Source organism: Salmo salar, chromosome 07, assembly GCF_965601325.2.
Source record: "Salmo salar chromosome 07, fSalSal1, whole genome shotgun sequence".
In the NCBI taxonomy this organism is placed as follows: Eukaryota; Metazoa; Chordata; class Actinopteri; order Salmoniformes; family Salmonidae; genus Salmo; species Salmo salar.
In genome coordinates, this window is record NC_138297.1 from 25,128,617 (window position 1) to 25,148,786 (window position 20,170).

The 20,170-nt window shown below is 43.1% G+C and overlaps 1 protein-coding gene across 11 annotated transcripts in view; it reads left to right on the forward strand.

Annotated features, from left to right (window-relative positions):
- Positions 1 to 20,170, forward strand: part of LOC106608817 (GRB10-interacting GYF protein 1) — a 48,157-nt gene that overhangs the window by 6,974 nt on the left and 21,013 nt on the right. For 4 of the 11 annotated variants that reach the window (XM_082977479.1, XM_045721737.2, XM_014206983.3 and 1 more), the window contains exons 2-17: positions 793 to 2,325; positions 2,868 to 2,931; positions 4,448 to 4,577; positions 11,887 to 11,982; positions 12,059 to 12,176; positions 14,069 to 14,180; positions 14,465 to 14,679; positions 14,775 to 14,989; positions 15,126 to 15,210; positions 15,376 to 15,615; positions 15,795 to 15,970; positions 16,196 to 16,355; positions 16,827 to 17,044; positions 17,814 to 17,923; positions 18,650 to 18,750; positions 18,883 to 18,956. In XM_082977479.1, coding sequence (XP_082833605.1) covers positions 2,897 to 2,931; positions 4,448 to 4,577; positions 11,887 to 11,982; positions 12,059 to 12,176; positions 14,069 to 14,180; positions 14,465 to 14,679; positions 14,775 to 14,989; positions 15,126 to 15,210; positions 15,376 to 15,615; positions 15,795 to 15,970; positions 16,196 to 16,355; positions 16,827 to 17,044; positions 17,814 to 17,923; positions 18,650 to 18,750; positions 18,883 to 18,956 — 2,085 coding nt within the window. In that variant the 5' untranslated portion in view covers positions 793 to 2,325; positions 2,868 to 2,896. The remainder of the gene's footprint in view (positions 1 to 792; positions 2,326 to 2,867; positions 2,932 to 4,447; positions 4,578 to 11,886; positions 11,983 to 12,058; positions 12,177 to 14,068; positions 14,181 to 14,464; positions 14,680 to 14,774; positions 14,990 to 15,125; positions 15,211 to 15,375; positions 15,616 to 15,794; positions 15,971 to 16,195; positions 16,356 to 16,826; positions 17,045 to 17,813; positions 17,924 to 18,649; positions 18,751 to 18,882; positions 18,957 to 20,170) is intronic. The other 7 variants (XM_045721733.2, XM_045721732.2, XM_045721740.2 and 4 more) reach the window with 7 other exon arrangements.

Below are 20,170 nucleotides of genomic sequence, written 5' to 3' on the forward strand. Positions count from 1 at the left end.
TTGTACCTCCAATCAAACCGACTCTTACTGAATCGTTTCAAACTGAAACATATCGTTACTGTGTCGTATCGGAGCCACTTTTTCAAAATGCATATCGACTCGTTCATGAAAGGAGACATGCACATCCCTGGAATGATTGAATTAGCTGCTAGTCCACCCATTCTTAGCTGTGCATCTCTAGAAGAGGAGAAGCCCATAGAATTACAATCACCTGACCAGATTTCTATTGTCTGAGAGGCTTTTCAAATTCTATGGGAGCAGCAATGCAAGCTCATAGGTGTCTGTCTGTTTTTACTGCAAAGCCTGGGGATGTCATTCTGTTGCTTGGATATTGTTGTTGCCATGACGTTTGCAGGTGCCGTCTCCAACCAGGTGCATTGTTTTTGCAAAAGGGTGTCATCACTACTGTATTAGTCACTGGGGGCTCACATTCTGTTGACGAAGTTTTTATTTATTTTTTAAATTATTGATGGTTATTATTGATGGCAAAGCTCTTGCGATGTTGATTATTAATTTGCATCAAATGGACATGAATAAACACAAACGTTCTCTGTGGAAGGCTACAGTAGCCATCTTATTCTACGGAAAAGAAATGTGAAAAAATGTTAAATGCTTAAACAAGTTGACTCTCTCTAAGCAGTCCAAACTGCATTAAAAAATGGTCGTTCCAACACACAAATTCAACTACATAGATTGCCTGTCTGCCAAGCTGTGACTGGGTGTGTTTGTTTCTCTGTTGTTTCTCTCCACTTGCTATCGTTCACTCTCTTTCTCTTTTCTTGTTGTTTACAGCAGTTTGGAGGAGGACAAGGAAATAAAGGTGTCGTCACCTAGAGGGTCAGGCCACGTTTCAGTCGGAGAGAGAACGACAGGAGAGAAAAGAGGGAGGGAGTTGCGTCTGCTCCTGGCAGCTGTTCCAGCAGCCTGTTCTCTGTTTTCCCCTGCGTTTTGATTTAAATCCAGAATAATCTTCATTTTTTTCATGTCAAATGTGATATTACTGCTGTTGTCGTAATCATTATTGTTACTATCGAGTATTTTATTTTGTTTGTTTCATCAACTCGTTTTCGGATTATTCCAGTTTCTTGTTTTTATTTTTACAACTTTTTTCCGGCTGTGAGCAGAGGCTTCTTCCAAACTGTCCTCATATCCATACCAGTACTCTATCCCCTATACACACCTGAAACAGGCAGCTATTCTCTATCTCTGTGTGTATTGGGGAGCTCTGTTACCACAGCTGTGTAAGCACCACTCAGCCTTCTCACTCAGCCTTCTCACTCAGCCTTCTCACTCAGCCTTCTAAGCCAGTTCTAGCCTGGTCCAGCGAAGTCCAGCCTGGTCCACTCTTCTGGACAGGGTAAGAGAGGTGTGTATGTGTGTGCGCGAGCATGGCATTTGTTAGTTGGTGTGTGTCAGGGTTTCCGTCAGGAAAATGTGGCACTGGACATTTTGACCGGCAGCATTTTAATTTACCAGACATTTGAGAACTTTACCGGAGCCATATGCATTGGGTGCGTAACCTGATTAGGGCGTCCACCCACAGTGCTCAGAATGACAGATTAGGGTAATTCAACAGAACATGCAAGTCGAGGATGCAATGATGTAGGGCTGTCCCCGACTACAAATAATCTTGGTCAACCGAAAGACCTCTGTTCGAATGTGTATTTTTCAATATATATATACACACCCCATGTGTGTTTTTAATCGAATCGGCTATATATGTGTTGAGCTTGTCTGACGCTTGAAGCTCACTGTTTGATGAAATGACACACAAATGACTTAAGAGGGAGCCAGAGATCAAGATAACCAGAAGAAAAAACGTAACCTGTCCCGACCATCCTCCTCCCGCTCCTACTGGCTTTCCCATATTCTGCCGTTACTTTCCTGAAGTTCCCGGTAACAGGCTACACGAGGAGTCGGTAAACTTTCTCATGTGGAATGCCAATTTATCTTCCCATATATACGGTTCAGTTATGGTTTTCATTTTCGTGGAACAGTTTAATTTCATGTTATAATAAGATTTTTGTATCTCGATCATTGTCATGTGAAAATATCCATTTGAAATTTAGAAAGAGGGGAGATCTAGTATGCAACAACTAGCATGGGTTGCTTGTTTGTTTAGCAACAAAACCAAAGCGCAATCACAACAACATGCTGACTTCTGCCTCATGGAAGCGCGCACATCGTTTTAGTGATATTGTCAGCTAACCCATCTATGTGACTAGGATTGTGCATTTGGCTACTGGACAACGAAAGAAAGTTGTATAATAAAATAATTTCCTCCACAGATATGGTCTGATTTTGGCTAGGCTACTTTGAAGCAAGGTAAGACATGCTTCATAATATGTAGTAAAATGTTCCGGTTTCAAACAATTAAGCATACGTTTTCAAAATGAATACTGCCTCCAGCTCATTGCAAAGTGGTGGGTGATGCACTGAAGCCGGCCTTCCGTTGGCTATGCATTCGCTGTTTGAGATGCTGTAGCAGCAGCTCTCGCGCTGCCTGACAGATTTTCAGTTCAAACGCTCTGAATCTGTATGCGTGTGATGAATAAATAAAATGCATAACGAAATGTACTGTACACGCGGCAATTTTAATTCCACTGAATTATGCAAATGACCTTAGAGATTGATAAGCATGACCAGTCAGATGTATTTCCATCAATGAATAGATTAAAAAGCTTTATTTCGCCATGTGATTTTTGAAATTTAGTTTCTCTTCTTCCGGACAATTGGCCAACGGCAATTTCATTTATCGGCTTTTGACATTTTATTTTTTTATCGGCCAAAAGCCGGCGATTACCGGCTAACGGAAACCACGGTGTGTGTCACTCACAGATGAATCCTTTTCTTACTCCTGTTTCCAGATACTCAGCTCTGTAAAGACGTGAGGAATATGACTGCTGAGACACTTAACTTCGGCCCAGAATGGTAACTCGTCTTTTTCTTCTTGAACACTTCTGTCCATCTACCTCTCTTCCTCTCTTGCTGCTCTGTTCTTACCACTTTCTATTCCGTACTGAACAGGCTTTAAAAAATCCATTCCTTCCCTTACCCTCTTGCTCCTCCTCTTCTCCTTCTATTCTGTCCATTTCCTCCTCTCCTGGCTGCTGAGCCCTCAATAAATGTTTGTGTGGAGATTCGTTTGAGGAGGGAGGCGTAGGCCTTGGTTTGGTAGCAGGCCAGTGGTTGGACACCTTTTTAATAGACTGTGACTACTGGTTGGCTGCTATGCCATGTGCATTTTGGTGCTCCACCAACCACCAGGGACTGTCCACAGAGTCTCAAAGTAGACGTGCTGATCTAGGATCAGTTTTGTCTTTTAGATCATAACGAATAACATTGGACTATATGGAGTGGACAGATCCTAGATCAGCATTCCTACTCTGAGACACTTTGTGGATATTGGCCCAGATCACGCCTCAGACCTCGCTTTCCGTGTGGCAACACACACACGTCCATGCCCTCTTCCTTCCCTTTTTCTTCAAAAGTACTGTCTGTCGTAGTGGCTTTAGCCCTATTTGCACTGGACTCATATTACTATAGAACGTTGGCTATGTAATTATTACTCCAGCATGTCCGTTTTTCCAGTGGACGATTCGGACTGGGTTAGTTTGACCAAACTGCCCCGTAATGATTTATTTTCCTCATTTAAAAATGGACCGTTATGAAGGAAGCCTGGAGGCTCTTCTAGGCGTGAAGATATTTCAAATGTCTAGGGATAGCCTAATGTTGACCTTATGGTCTTCAGTTCAGAGAAAGTCTAAATAATAATGCGTGAACCATGAACTGTAACCTATGCAGACATTTAACTGACATTTTGGCAATTTATCAATTCATTGGCACAATATTGTCCACTTCATCTTTTAACAGAGAAGTACTGCACTAGGAATGTTTGATATGTAGCAAAACAGATCTGTAGGCTATGTGCATAGCACTTTGTTTTAAGCATCAATTTGGTCCCATGTTCTTACCCCAACTGGGTGCAGCATCTGTTAAACTCTGTAATATCCCTCAAAACACAGGGATGACGATTCGCATGGGATAAGTATTATCAGAGGACCTGGGAGTTTGCTGAAAAACACTAGGTTTTTAGGGCTGGGATAACAACCTTCCTGCCAAGTAAAAATTACTGCCATGGCAGATTCGGACAAGACAAAAATTATGGATGTGGTGATTTATGCTTGTGCACATAATTGCATTACCTGAGCTCCTCCAGTAAAACTTATCCCGTTCGAATAGGGCTTTTGTCAAATGTGTGTACAATAGTGCTATTGCTTGCGTCACGACATGTCTTGGTATTTAGCCCATTTCATCGGTGTGTGTGTGTGTGTGTGTGTGTGTGTGTGTGTGTGTGTGTGTGTGTGTGTGTGTGTGTGTGTGTGTGTTGACTTTGTTCTCCTCCTCCCTCCTGTGCCCCTTATCATCCTCCTCCTTCCTCCCCCAGGCTCCGTGCACTATCCAGTGGGGGGAGTGTGACGTCCCCCCCTCCTTCCCCCGCCATGCCAAAGTACAAGCTGGCCGAGTATCGCTACGGCCGAGAGGAGATGTTAGCACTTTATATCAAAGAGAACAAGGTGAGGAGGAGGAAGCCACACGGAGCTCAGTCTTATAAAATGGGTGGTTGCAATGATCAAGATGAAGTCTAATCGCTAGTACTACTGATGCTGCTACTGCTGCTACTACTGCTATTACACCACCACTACTACTACTACTGATGCTGCTACTACTACTACACTGATGCTGCTACTACTACTATTACACCACTACTACTACTACTGATGCTGCTACTACTACTACACTACTACTGATGCTGCTACTACTACTATTACACCACTACTACTACTACTGATGCTGCTACTACTACTACACTACTACTGATGATGCTGCTGCTACTACTACTATTACACCAATACTACTACTGATGCTGCTACTACTACTACACCACTACTACTACTGATGCTGCTGCTGCTGCTACTACTACTATTACACCACTACTACTACTACTACTGATGCTGCTACTACTACTATTACACCACTACTACTACTGATGCTGCTGCTACTACTACTACTACTGATGCTGCTACTACTACTATTACACCACTACTACTGATGCTGCTACTACTGCTATTACACCACTACTACTGATGCTACTACTACAACTGATGCTGCTACTACTACTACTAATACACCACTACTACTACTGATGCTGCTACTACTACTATTACACCATTACTACTACTGATGCTGCTACTACTACTATTACACCATTACTACTACTGATGCTGCTACTACTACTATTACACCATTACTACTACTACTATTACACCGCTACTACTGATGCTGCTACTACTACTATTACACCGCTACTACTGATGCTACTACTACTACTATTACACCGCTACTACTACTGATGCTACTACTATTACACCGCTACTACTACTGATGCTGCTACTACTACTATTACACCGCTACTACTACTATTACACCGCTACTACTACTGATGCTACTACTACTATTACACCGCTACTACTACTGATGCTACTACTACTATTACACCGCTACTACTACTGATGCTGCTACTACTACTATTACACCGCTACTACTACTGATGCTACTACTACTATTACACCGCTACTACTACTGATGCTGCTACTACTACTACTATTACACCACTACTACTACTACTACTACTACTACTACTGATGCTGCTATTACTATTACACTACTATACTACTGATGCTGCTGCTACTGCTATTACACCACTACTCCCACTGATGCTGCTACTACTGCTATTACACCACTACTCCCACTGATGCTGCTACTACTGCTATTACACTACTACTGATGCTGCTACTACTGCTATTACACCACTACTACTGATGCTACTACTACTGCTATTACACCACTACTACTACTGATGCTGCTACTACTACTATTACACCACTACTACTACTGATGCTGCTACTACTACTATTACACCACTACTACTGATGCTGCTACTGCTACTATTACACCACTACTACTGATGCTACTACTATTACACCATTACTACTACTGATGCTGCTACTACTACTATTACACCGCTACTACTGATGCTGCTACTACTACTATTACACCGCTACTACTGATGCTACTACTACTACTATTACACCGCTACTACTACTGATGCTACTACTATTACACCGCTACTACTACTGATGCTACTACTACTATTACACCGCTACTACTACTATTACACCGCTACTACTACTGATGCTACTACTACTATTACACCGCTACTACTACTGATGCTGCTACTACTACTATTACACCGCTACTACTACTGATGCTACTACTACTATTACACCACTACTACTACTGATGCTACTACTACTACTATTACACCACTACTACTACTACTACTACTACTACTACTACTGATGCTGCTATTACTATTACACTACTATACTACTGATGCTGCTGCTACTGCTATTACACCACTACTCCCACTGATGCTGCTACTACTGCTATTACACCACTACTCCCACTGATGCTGCTACTACTGCTATTACACTACTACTGATGCTGCTACTACTGCTATTACACCACTACTACTGATGCTACTACTACTGCTATTACACCACTACTACTACTGATGCTGCTACTACTACTATTACACCACTACTACTGATGCTGCTACTGCTACTATTACACCACTACTACTGATGCTACTACTACTACTACTACTGATGCTGCTGCTGCTGCTACTACTACTACTGCTATTACACCGCTACTACTGATGCTGCTACTACTGCTACTACTACTACTATTACACCGCTACTACTACTGATGCTGCTGCTACTACTACTACTACTACTACTGATGATGATGATGCTGCTGCTGCTGCTGCTGCTGCTGCTATTACACTACTACTACTACTACTACTACTACTACTACTACTACTGATGATGCTACTACTATTACACTACTACTACTACTGATGATGCTGCTACTACTACTATTACACTACTACTACTACTACTGATGATGCTACTACTATTACACTACTACTGCTGCTGCTGATGATGATGATGATGCTGCTGCTATTACACTACTACTGATGATGATGCTGCTGCTGCTGCTGCTGCTACTATTACACTACTACTACTACTACTGATGATGCTACTACTACTGATGATGCTGCTGCTACTACTACTACTACTACTACTACTACTACTACTACTACTACTACTACTACTACTACTGATGATGCTGCTACTACTACTCTTACACTACTACTACTACTGATGATGCTATTACACCACTACTCCCACTGATGCTGCTACTACTGCTATTACACTACTGATGCTGCTATTACACTACTACTACTGATGCTGCTACTACTGCTATTACACCACTACAACTACTGATGCTGCTACTACTATTACACCACTACTACTACTACTGATGCTACTACTACACCACTACTACCACTGATGCTCCTACTATACCACACACACACACTCACACACACACACACACACTTCAACTAATACACTACTGCTGTTGCTACTACTACTACTACTACCGTAATTTCCGGACTATTAAGCGCACCTGAATATAAGCCACACGTCTATAAGCCGCAGGTGCCTACCGGTACATTGAAACAAATGAACTTTACACAGGCTTTAACGAAACACGGCTTGTAACAAAAATAAATAGGCTTTAACGAAACACGGCTTGTAACAAAGAATTAGCAGTAAGCTTTAGTTGTCTTTTTGCACTGAGTCAATTCCTCACGCTGCTGTTTCCAACGTCTTATCATCGACTCATTAAGACCAAGCTCCCGTGAAACAGCTCTATTTCCTTTTCCAACAGCCAGATCAATGGCCTTCAACTTGAAAGCTGCATCATATGCATTTCTCCGTGTCTTTGCCATGATGAGGGTGACAAAATGACTACCGTAATCAGAACGATGGGAAGTTTGAGAGCGCTCGATTTAATCTAAACAGTAAACAAAAAAGTTGTTTGACCTTAACCCGTTCGGCAATTTCATTGGTCTAATGAAAGCTTCATGCCGCCAAAAAACTGAGCACTGCTACTACGACTATTACACTGCTACTACGACTATTACACTGCTACTACGACTATTACACTGCTACTACGACTATTACACTGCTACTACGACTATTACACTGCTACTACGACTATTACACTGCTACTACGACTATTACACTGCTACTACGACTATTACACTGCTACTACGACTATTACACTGCTACTACGACTATTACACTGCTACTACGACTATTACACTGCTACTACGACTATTACACTGCTACTACGACTATTACACTGCTACTACGACTATTACACTGCCACTACGACTATTACACCGCCACTACGACTATTACACCGCCACTACGACTATTACACCGCCACTACGACTATTACACTATTACCACCGCTACTACTTCTACTATAACTGCTGCTGCTACTACTGTTACACCGCTACTACTATACTACTACTATTACACCACCACTACTACTGCTACTGCTATTACACCGCTACTACTACACTACCGCTGCTGCTACTACTACTACTACTATTACCACCGCTACTACTTATACTACACCACTAATACTACTACTGCTACTACTACGACTATTACACCACTACTACTGCTATTACACCACCACTACTGCTATTACACTACTACTATTACACCACCACCACTATTACACTATTACCGCTGCTGCTGCTACTACTACTACTACTACCACTCCTTTTTTCACTGCTACTACTACAACTATTACACCACTACTACTACTACTGCTATTAAACCACTACTATTACACCTCTATTACTGCTATTACACTACTACTGCTATTACACTACTACTGCTATTACACTATTACCACCGCTACTACTTCTACTATAACCACTGCTGCTGCTGCTGCTGCTACTACTACTACGACTATTACACCGCTACTACTACGACTATTACACCGCTACGACTATTACACCGCCACGACTATTACACCGCCACTACCACCACTATTACACCACCACCACTCCTTTTTTTCACTGCTACTACTACTACGACTATTACACTGCTACTACGACTATTACACTGCTACTACGACTATTACACTGCTACTACGACTATTACACTGCTACACCGCTACTACGACTATTACACCACCACTACTGCTATTACACTACTACTATTACACCACCACTACTGCTATTACACTACTACTATTACACCACCACTACTACTACTATTACACCACTACTATTACACCACCACTACTACTACTATTACACCACTACTATTACACCACCACTACTACTACTATTACACCACTACTGCTATTACACTACTGCTATTACACCACCACTACTGCTATTACACTACTACTATTACACCACCACTACTACTACTATTACACCACTACTATTACACCACCGCCACTACTATTTCACCACCGCCACTACACTACTATTACCACTACTATTACACCACTACTATTACACCACTACTACTACTACACCACCACTACTACTGCTACTACTATTACACCACCACTACTACTATTACACCACCGCCACTACACTACTATTACCACTACTATTACACCACCACCACTACTATTACACCACCGCCACTACACTACTATTACCACTACTATTACACCGCCACTACACTACTATTACCACTACTATTACACCACCACCACTACTATTACACCACCACTACTATTACACCACCACTACTATTACACCACCACTACTACTGCTACTACTATTACACCACCACCACTACTATTACACCACCACTACTACTGCTACTACTATTACACCACCACCACTACTATTACACCACCACCACTACTACTGCTACTACTATTACACTACTGCTATTACACCACCACCACTACTATTACACCACCACCACTACTATTACACCACCACCACTACTACTACTACTACTACTACTACTACTACTACTACTATTACACCACCACTACTATTACACCACCACTACTGCTACTACTATTACACTACTACTGCTACTACTATTACACCATCACTACTACTGCTGCTACTACTATTACACCACCACCACTACTATTACACCACCACCACCATTACACCACCACTACTACCATTACACCACCACTACTACTGCTACAACTATTACACTACTACTGCTGCTACTACTACTATTACACTACTACTATTACACCACTACTACTATTACTATGACACTACTATTACACCACCACTGCTACTATTACACAACTACTGCTACTACTATTACACCGCTACTACTATTACACCGCTACTACTATTACACCACCACTACTACCATTACACCACCACTACTACTGCTACAACTATTACACTACTACTGCTGCTACTACTACTATTACACTACTACTATTACACCACTACTACTATGACACTGCTATTACACCACCACTGCTACTATTACACAACTACTGCTACTACTATTACACCGCTTCTACTACTGTTACACTGCTACTACTATTACGCTACTACTACTACTATTACGCTACTACTACTACTATTACACCGCCGCTACTACTATTACGCTACTACTACTACTATTACATCGCCGCTACTACTACTACTATTACACCGCCACTACTACTATTACACCGCCGCTACTACTATTACGCCAATTACGCCGCTACTATTACGCCACCACTACTACTACTACTACTACTGCTACTACTATTACACCGCTACTACTACTATTACACCGCTACTGCTATTACTACTATTACACCACTACTGCTTTTACATCACTACTGCTACTACTACTATTATGCCACTACTACTACTATTACACCACTACTATTACACCACTACTATTACACTGCTACTACTATTACGCCGCCACTACTGCTATTACACCACCACTACTGCTACTATTACACCACTACTACTGCTATTACGCTTCTACTACTACTGCTATTACGCTTCTACTACTATTACGCTACTACTGCTACTACTGCTACTACTACTGCTACTACTATTACACCACTACTACTACTACTACTACTACTACTACTACTACTATTACACCACTACTACTACTACTACTACTACTACTACTACTACTACACCACTACTGCTATTACATCACTACTACTACTATTACACCACTACTGCTATTACATCACTACTACTGCTATTACACCACTACTGCTATTACATCACTACTACTGCTATTACATCACTACTACTGCTATTACATCACTACTACTGCTATTACACCACTACTGCTATTACATCACTACTACTGCTATTACATCACTACTACTGCTATTACACCACTACTGCTACTACTATTACACCACTACTGCTATTACATCACTACTGCTATTACATCACTACTGCTATTACACCACTACTGCTATTACACTACTACTGCTACTACTATTACACCACTACTGCTATTACATCACTACTGCTATTACATCACTACTGCTATTACACCACTACTACTATTACACTACTACTACTATTACACTATTTCTTCTACTGCTGCTACTACTACTATTACACTGCTACTACTACTACTACTACTAATACACTACTACTATTAAACCACTACTGCTACTTCTACTGCTACTACTATTACATCACTACTACTATTACACTGCTACTACTACTTCACCGCTACCACTTAGTCCAGGAGTAGTCTAAATCTGGGTCTGTGCAACCTTCCCCATTTGTGAAAACTGGCCTGTTGTGACTTGCCAGTGTGAGAGTCTAGGCTACAATTGTACAGTTGAGTGTTGGATCATTCCAATCCCATAGGAAGTAGTGTTTGTTTACATTGTTTTGTTCTTTGTTGTTGTGTCCAGGCCCCAGAGGACATGCAGGATAAGGAGTTTGCTGCTATTCTGCAAGATGAGCCCATGCAGCCGCTGGCACTGGAGCCTCTCACTGAGGAGGAGCAGGTCAGTCTCTCACACACACACACACTTGTTCCCACCCAACTGGCATTCTGTACATTCCTCTGTTCTCTTCTACCAGAGGAACTTCTCCATGTCTGTGAACAGCGTGGCAGTGATGAGGCTCATGGGTAAAGGAGGTGGAGTCGCCCCTGCGGGCATGGCCCGAGGCAGAGGCACTACACGAGGAGGAGGCCGAGGTGAGAAGAAACGCACGTGTTGTTGCCCTCAAGACACTGATCTAAGATAACCATTTGTGGGGGAAAAACAAATAGTAACTTTAGGATTTAGGGAGGGTCAGCTGATCCCAGATCTGTGCCTATGGGTGAATTCTAACCAAATGAAAGGCGCGCTGAGCTCAAGCCATAACAACACAAAAGGTAAACAGTTTATTTAAGCCAGGCTTGCTTTTATGTGTTTAGCTTTTGTGATCTCATCTGACGTCTGTGATTGCTCTTGGCCCTGTCTAAATAGTCCTGTCTTACTGCCTTGCTTATGTGCTCACCTTGTTAACCTCTTGGGGCTAGGTGGGACGCTAGCGTGCCACCCGTGGTGCACTCCATCAACAGCAGGTGCATTTCAAGAGCGGCAAATTTGAATCCAAATAAATGTCAAAATTCAAATTTTTCAAAAATACAACTATGTTACACCATTTGAAAGATAAACATCTCCTTAATCTAACCACGTTTTACGATTTCAAAAAGGTTTTACGGCGAAAGCATAAATTTAGAGTATGTTAGGACAGTACATTTACAAGAGTTGTGTGTAATGTTTTGTCAAGTCAAAGACAGGGTCACCAAAACCATAAAACCAGCTAAAATGATACACTAACCTTTTACAATCTCCATCAGATGACACTCCTAGGACATTATGTTAGACAATGCATGCATTTTTAGTTCTATCAAGTTCATATTTATATACAAAAACAGCGTTTTACTATGGCATTGATGTTGAGGAAATCGTTTCCCTCCAATAACCGGCAGTCAAGTCAGCGTCACAAATTAAATAATTAAAATTAGAAAACATTGGTAAAATATTATATTGTCATTTAAAGAATTATAGATTTACATCTTTTGAACGCAATCAACTTGCCAGATTTAAAAATAACCTTACTGGGAAATCACACTTTGCAATAATCTGAGCACTGTGCCCAGAAAAATACGCGTTGCGATACAGACTAGACGTCATGTTGGGGAGATCTAAAATCGAAAATACTATGTAAATAATCCATTACCTTTGATTCTCTTCATCAGATGTCACTTCCAGGTATCACAGGTCCATAACGAATGTAGTTTTGTTCAAAAAAGCTCATCATTTATGTCCAAAAATCTCCGTCTCGTTAGCACATGATGTAAGCCAGCCGGACTTCTCGTCATGAACGAGGGGAAAAAATATATTTCCGTTCGTTCAAACATGTCAAACGTTGTATAGCATAAATCATTAGGGCCTTTTTTAACCAGAACATGAATAATATTCAAGGTGGACGAATGCATAGCCTTTTATAACGTATTGGAACGAGGGTACCCAACATGAAGTAGCGCGCCAGGTGTCTAATGGGACATCACCGTTCCATGGCTCTTGTTCGGTCAGATCTCCCTCCAGAAGACTCAAAACACTTTGTAAAGGCTGGTGACATCTAGTGGAAGCAATAGGAAGTGCCAAAATATTCCTAAACCCCTGTGTTTTTCAATGGGATAGGTTTAAACTCAATACAACACATCAGGTATCCACTTCCTGTCAGAAAATGTCTCAGGGTTTTGCCTGCCAAATGAGTTCTGTTATACTCACAGACACCATTCAAACAGTTTTGGAAACTTTAGAGTGTTTTCTATCCATATATAATAAGTATATGCATATTCTAGTTACTGGGTAGGATTAGTAACCAGATTAAATCGGGTAAATTTTTTTTATCCAGACGTGCAAATGCTGCCCCCTAGACCCAACAGGTTAAACTCACAGTACTTATGTACTCCCTTTGCTTGCACAGCGTTGTTTGCATATGAATCAAGTGTGTCCGGTCTGGTACAGTGAAGGAAACGGCAGTTTGTTTTGAGTGTGGTTTTGAGCGTGTCTCTGTGTGTTCTTGTTCCAGGGCGAGGCCGAGGAGAGAGTGGAGGATTCTACCAAAGAAGTATTGAGGAGGGAGAGGTGGGCTTCGGCCGCGGAGCCAGAGAGATCTATCGCAGCCAGAGCTGGGATGACAGGTAAACACTCACTGCCTCTTACTACCCTGTCTCTCTCTACTGTTTCACTCGTTCCCCATTTGCCTTGAAATCTGAAATGATTAGTCATTTTAGGATGTGAATGAGAAGCTTATTGGTTACTAAGTAACTGGAGGAGCGATTTTTAGATTTAATTGAAATTGTTGAAGGTGCCCTTAATCCAAGTGACTCATCTTTCAGAAATAACCTTCCCGGCTCAGGTAAAGGTAAGGTTTAAAATGTAAGAGTAACTTCTATTTTCCAAGTTTTCCCCTCTCCTCCTCCAGGGGCGAGAGGCGTTTTGAGAAGCCTGCGCGTGCCAGGGAGGGGGTACGTGTTGGATTAGAGGAGGTGACGGGTGTCCCTGTGCCGGGGGTGCCGAGGAAGGACTACACACGGTCTGACAGTGAGAACTGGCGTACCCTCAGAGAGGAGCAGGAGGAAGAGGAGGGGGCCGACCCAGGAGGCAGCTGGAGACTGGCCGGAGCACGTAGATTAGATGGTAGCGCACACACACACACACACACACACACTATTCTGGAAACGTACACACAGCACAGAGTGATGTCACCTTATCTCTATCTTTCCCTTCATCAGACGGTGGTCCAAGGTCTGCAGGCTGGCGGGAGCACGACGGGCCAGTTGAGGGGCGTCGCAGGAAGTTTGAGTTTGACTTCGGCGGAGGTCGCAGGCGGGCCGGGAGCGAAGGGTTAGAGGACGACAGAGACGGACTGCCTGAGTGGTGCACTGATGAAGAGGACGGAGAAATGGGCACCTTCGACGCATCCGGAGCTTTCCTCCCCCTATCCAAGGTAGGGTGTTAGTGTGCATGCGTGCAAGGAGGTTGTCTACAAATATGCCTGTCTTTCTGTGTCTAGTTATTCTGTGAATTCAGTTGGTGGGTGACAGTAATGCATTTTCAGCTAATTGTGTCGTTCTCTGTCAAAGGATGATGAGTTTGACTTCCAGGGTATAGAGGAGGAGGAAGAGAGCCTGTCAGGCATGGAGAGGATCATGAATGGAGGACAGAGAGGTGAGGGAGCTGCACTCTTTCTTACCTTAAGTTACTTTTTAATTGATATCTTTATCTCAAAGGTTTATGAGTGTTTTTCAACTCAATCTCTCCTAATTAAAAAGAATTTAAAAAACAACGTTCTATTTTCTGGCCTTTTTTCCCCTCACCCTCTCCTCTCTCTAGTTGACGCCAAGGAATCAGCCAGTGACGGGGAGGTGAAGAACAGAACCAGTCCCCCCTCCTCCTCTCCCCCTGCCCCTCCAGCTCTGGGCCTCAACCCCCCCATGCCCCAGCTCTCCCTCACAGTGGCTGAGCTGGAGGCCTCTCAGATGGCCGACAGCCACCCTCTTCCTGCTCCTCTCCCTGCTCCTGCTCCTCTTGCTGTTCCTGTCCCTGCCAAGGCCAGCAAGATGCCAAGTGAAGGTACTAGTGTTCTGTGTTACTCTTTCTTTCTCTCTTTTAATGAAGTTCAAGTGATTTGAATTTCACAGACCTGTGAAAAAGAAACACCATTTATAGATAGAAATCGTGTGAACACTAGCCATGTTCTCTCTGTGTTTTAACTTCCACTCCTCCCCACTGATTTATTCCTCTTGTTGTAGTAGTAGTTCCTGAAGGATCACCAGCAGAGGGCTCCACCACCCAGCAGAGCCCCAGCACCTCCTCCAGTCTGCCTTCACCCCCTCCCTCCGCCTCCTCCTCCTCTGCTGCTACCCACCTCCCCCCGCCACCAGGGGGTGACACCGAGGACGACGAGGGCATGAAGCACCTGCAACAGGTACGAACACTACTAGTCTGGGGGTGGGTTTCCTGGACAAATATGAAACCCTGGACTAAAAAGCACCTTCAATCGAGAATCTCCTTTTTGGTTTGGTCCGAAACAACACTCCGGTCTCAGTATGTAGTAATATTACAGAGGAAACATTGGTAAAAGTACAGCCCAGATAAGTGATGTAGTGTTTTTATGACCCCCCCCCGGCTGTCCGTCTTCCTCTGTGTGCAGGAGGCAGAGAAGATGGTGGCGTCCCTGCAGGACACGTCTCTAGAGGAGGAGTGTTTTACCCAGATGCTACAGGAGAGCAGGAACACAGCCTCTGCCCTGCCCCTCTCCCACGACGCTGCCATGAAGTGGTTCTACAAGGACCCCCAGGCAGAGATCCAGGGTACACACACAGTCGCAACATACATACACACTTGCACATAGGCCAAATGTGGGGAGACGCACACAATCACATGTACACATTCAAAACCATACACACCAATGGAGGCTGCTGAGGGCAGAACGGCTCACGATAATGACTGGAACTGCGCGAATGGAATGGTATCAAACGCATGGAAACGAAATGTTTGTTGTATTTGATACTATTCCGCTCCAGCTATTACCACGAGCCCATCCTCCAAAATTAAGGTGCCGCCAACCTCCTATGACACACGAACACACACACACACACACACACACACACACACACACACACACACACACACACACAGGAAATTGCAGATACCCTAGGCAACAACTTGCACCTCTCACCTGTCTGCCATCTCTTCTCACCCTCTTTCCCCTCACAACATCCCCCCTCTCGCCCTCTTTTCTCCTATACCTTAATTTTTGTGTCACTACTCCCCCCCCGTAGGTCCGTTCACCACTCTGGAGATGTACGAGTGGTTCCAGGCGGGCTACTTCTCCATGTCTCTGCTGGTGAAGAGGGGCTGCGACGAGGGCTTCCAGCCGCTGGGCGACGTCATCAAGATGTGGGGGCGCGTGCCTTTCGCCCCCGGGCCCTCCCCACCGCCCCTGCTGGTGAGACCTCCACCACCGCGCCCTCAGCCGCTGCCACCCCGGGGTCCTGCTGTGAGTGAGGCAGCTGGGGATAGGGTGGGGGGGTGGGAGGATGGTATGTGGAGTTTGCTGGAGGGGAAAACAAAAGTAGTAGTATTATTCTGTGTTGCTGTTGTTGATGGCGTGGGGGTGTGTGGAATGTAGAGGAGTCCAGATTTATTGTATGCCGTGTGGTTTTTGTTCTGCGACTACTGTCGAGAGTAGTGCTCAATGCTTAGTGTCTACTTATTTATAGTGTAGTAATCTATTGTTGTATTTGTACAATAGAAGTTTATGTAATCAAATCAAATGTATTCATAAAGCCCTTTTTTACATCAGCAGATGTCACAAAGTGCTTATACAGATACCCAGGCTAAAACCCCAAACAGCAAGCAAAGCAGCAGGTCCGGGACAAGGTAGAACGTCCGGTAAACAGGTCAGGGTTCCATAGCCGCAGGCAGAACAGTTGAAACTGGAGCAGCAGCATCACCAAGGTTGACTGTGGGCAGCCAGGAGTCATCAGGCCAGGTAGTCCTGAGGCATGGTCCTAGGGCTCAGGTCCTCTGGGAGGGAGAGAGAATTATACTTAAATTCACACAGGACACCAGATATAACAGACTGACACTAGCCCCCCCGGCACATAGACTACTGCAGCATAGATACTGGAGGCTGAGAATTTTGGGGTTTGCTCTTGCTGTGTTTTATGAGATTTGTGTGTGTGGACATTGAGCAGTGCATGTAGCCTGTCTGTATCTCCCGTGTGTGTGACTGTTCCTGTATTTATCCTGTGTGTTCCTCTCAGGGTAACATGGATCAGGACCGTTTGAAGAAGCAGCAGCAACAGGACTTGGCAGCAGCAGCTCTCTATCAGCAACTCCAGCAGCAGCAGCAGCTATTCCAGCTCATCAACAGGTACCTCATAGGACAAAATGACACATTAAGTTTTGTGGAAAATGGAATCGGAACTAAGCAAAGTGGAGCCACTTATCAAATAAAGGTGTAACAAAATGAACAGGCTATATCAAAAGAATAATCTTGCAGCTGATATCAGGGGTTGGAACTAAATTTATTTTCCAGTCGTTTCATTCTGAATTAGGCCCACAGATTATAACTACGGAGGAGCGGCTTCTATGAATTAACTTTGAATGTGTTTGAACTTCAGACAGTTGGCTAACAAGTTTGTGTGTGCAACGCACCACCAGAATTTAAATAACACTTATTTTTGTAGTTAATAAATCCAATGTAAAACATAACTGGCATTGAAAAGTTGAATCCATTCTTCTCTAATAAAACATTTCTCCCTTATTTCCGAGTCACACTTGTAACGTCAGTAGGCTACGCTTTGAAAGGGGAGGGACAAGTTGCCTACGCACACACACTAGCAACGCTTTTTGTGGGACTGAAAAAAAAAAAATGCCCAGAACCTAAAATACATTATTAATCTGTTCCCATTCTTTTAAAATAACGTTTCTGTTCTGGAACAGTATAGATCACTTTCGTTCCCGGTTCTGATTCTGTTCCTCAAAAAATGTCAGTCTTTTCCGGTTTCCGGTTCTGTTCCCGGTTCCAACCCCTGTCTGGTAAGTATTTCCCTTGCAGTTTCCATGTTTTACAAGTCTCTCGCTTTTTTTGTCCTAGGTGTGGAGAACAGGGTATGATGCCTTCAGTGAACAGGTCGATGTCAGTGCCAGATACAGGGTCCATGTGGGACATGCATACCTCAGCTTCACAGCAATCAGGTACACAGACGCATACGTATACATTCATCAATCAATGTCAGCACTTGTGGATTTTTTTGCTCACTGCCACAGTATAGAGTGGGATGACTTTCCAACACTCTCTTATCCCCCCTCTCTCTTCTGTCCATACAGGCGGTGAAGCCAGTTTATGGGACTTAACAATGAATTCTTCAACTCAGGGTCCAACACTCGAACAGCTTCAGAAGGTGAGTGCTGGCGCCCTCTGGCTGTGGGAACCTAGTAACACACCGTTGTAGATTTCCACATGTATTTATGTGACTGACCGCCTAGATTCGGTCTTACGTAGCAAAATATGAAATTGTGTTTTTTATATTGGATAAAAGAGACAGCTAGAAAATGGTACATCATACACTGCAGTTGAGGAACAATGGGAATGTAATTCTGCTTTGAAAGTTGATAAATTTGTAACCACATTTTTGAGAGAATGTTCCTTGAATATTTTGATACGCCTACTGAAGAGCTCTTCTTTGTCTACACTCATTCAGCATCGTTCACACCCTCTAAAGCCTTAGCCCCACCCATCTCTTTAAGGATTCTCATGTGAGGCCATGTGCTAAACAGAGTGAGTAGTGTAGTTAATAACCTCTTACATCTAGACGTTCCGCCAGCGGAACACCTGCTCCAATATCCAATGATAGGCGTGGCGCGAATTACAAATTCCTCAAAAATCCCCAAACTTCCATTTTTCAAACATATGACTATTTTACACCATTTTAAAGACAAGACTCTCCTTTATCTAACCACACTGTCCGATTTCAAAAAGGCTTTACAGCGAAAGCAAAACATTAGATTATGTCAGCAGAGTACCCAGCCAGAAATAATCAGACACCCATTTTTCAAGCTAGCATATAATGTCATAAAAAACAAAACCACAGCTAAATGCAGCACTAACCTTTGATCTTCATCAGATGACACTCCTAGGACATTATGTTATACAATACATGCATGTTTTGTTCAATCAAGTTCATATTTATATCAAAAACCAGCTTTTTACATTAGCATGTGACGTTCAGAACTAGCATTCCCACCGAACACTTCCGGTGAATTTACTAAATTACTCATGATAAACGTTCACAAAAAACATAACTATTTTAAGAATTATAGATACAGAACTCCTTTATGCAATCGCTATGTCCGATTTTAAAATAGCTTTTCGGTGAAAGCACATTTTGCAATATTCTGAGTAGATAGCCTGGTCATCATGGCTAGCTATTTTGACACCCACCAAGTGTGGTACTCACCAAACTCAGATTTACTATAAGAAAAATTGGATTACCTTTGCTGTTCTTCGTCAGAATGCACTCCCAGGACTTCTACTTAAATAACAAATGTTGGTTTGGTTCCAAATAATCCATAGTTATATCCAAATAGCGGCGTTTTGTTTGTGCGTTCAAGACAC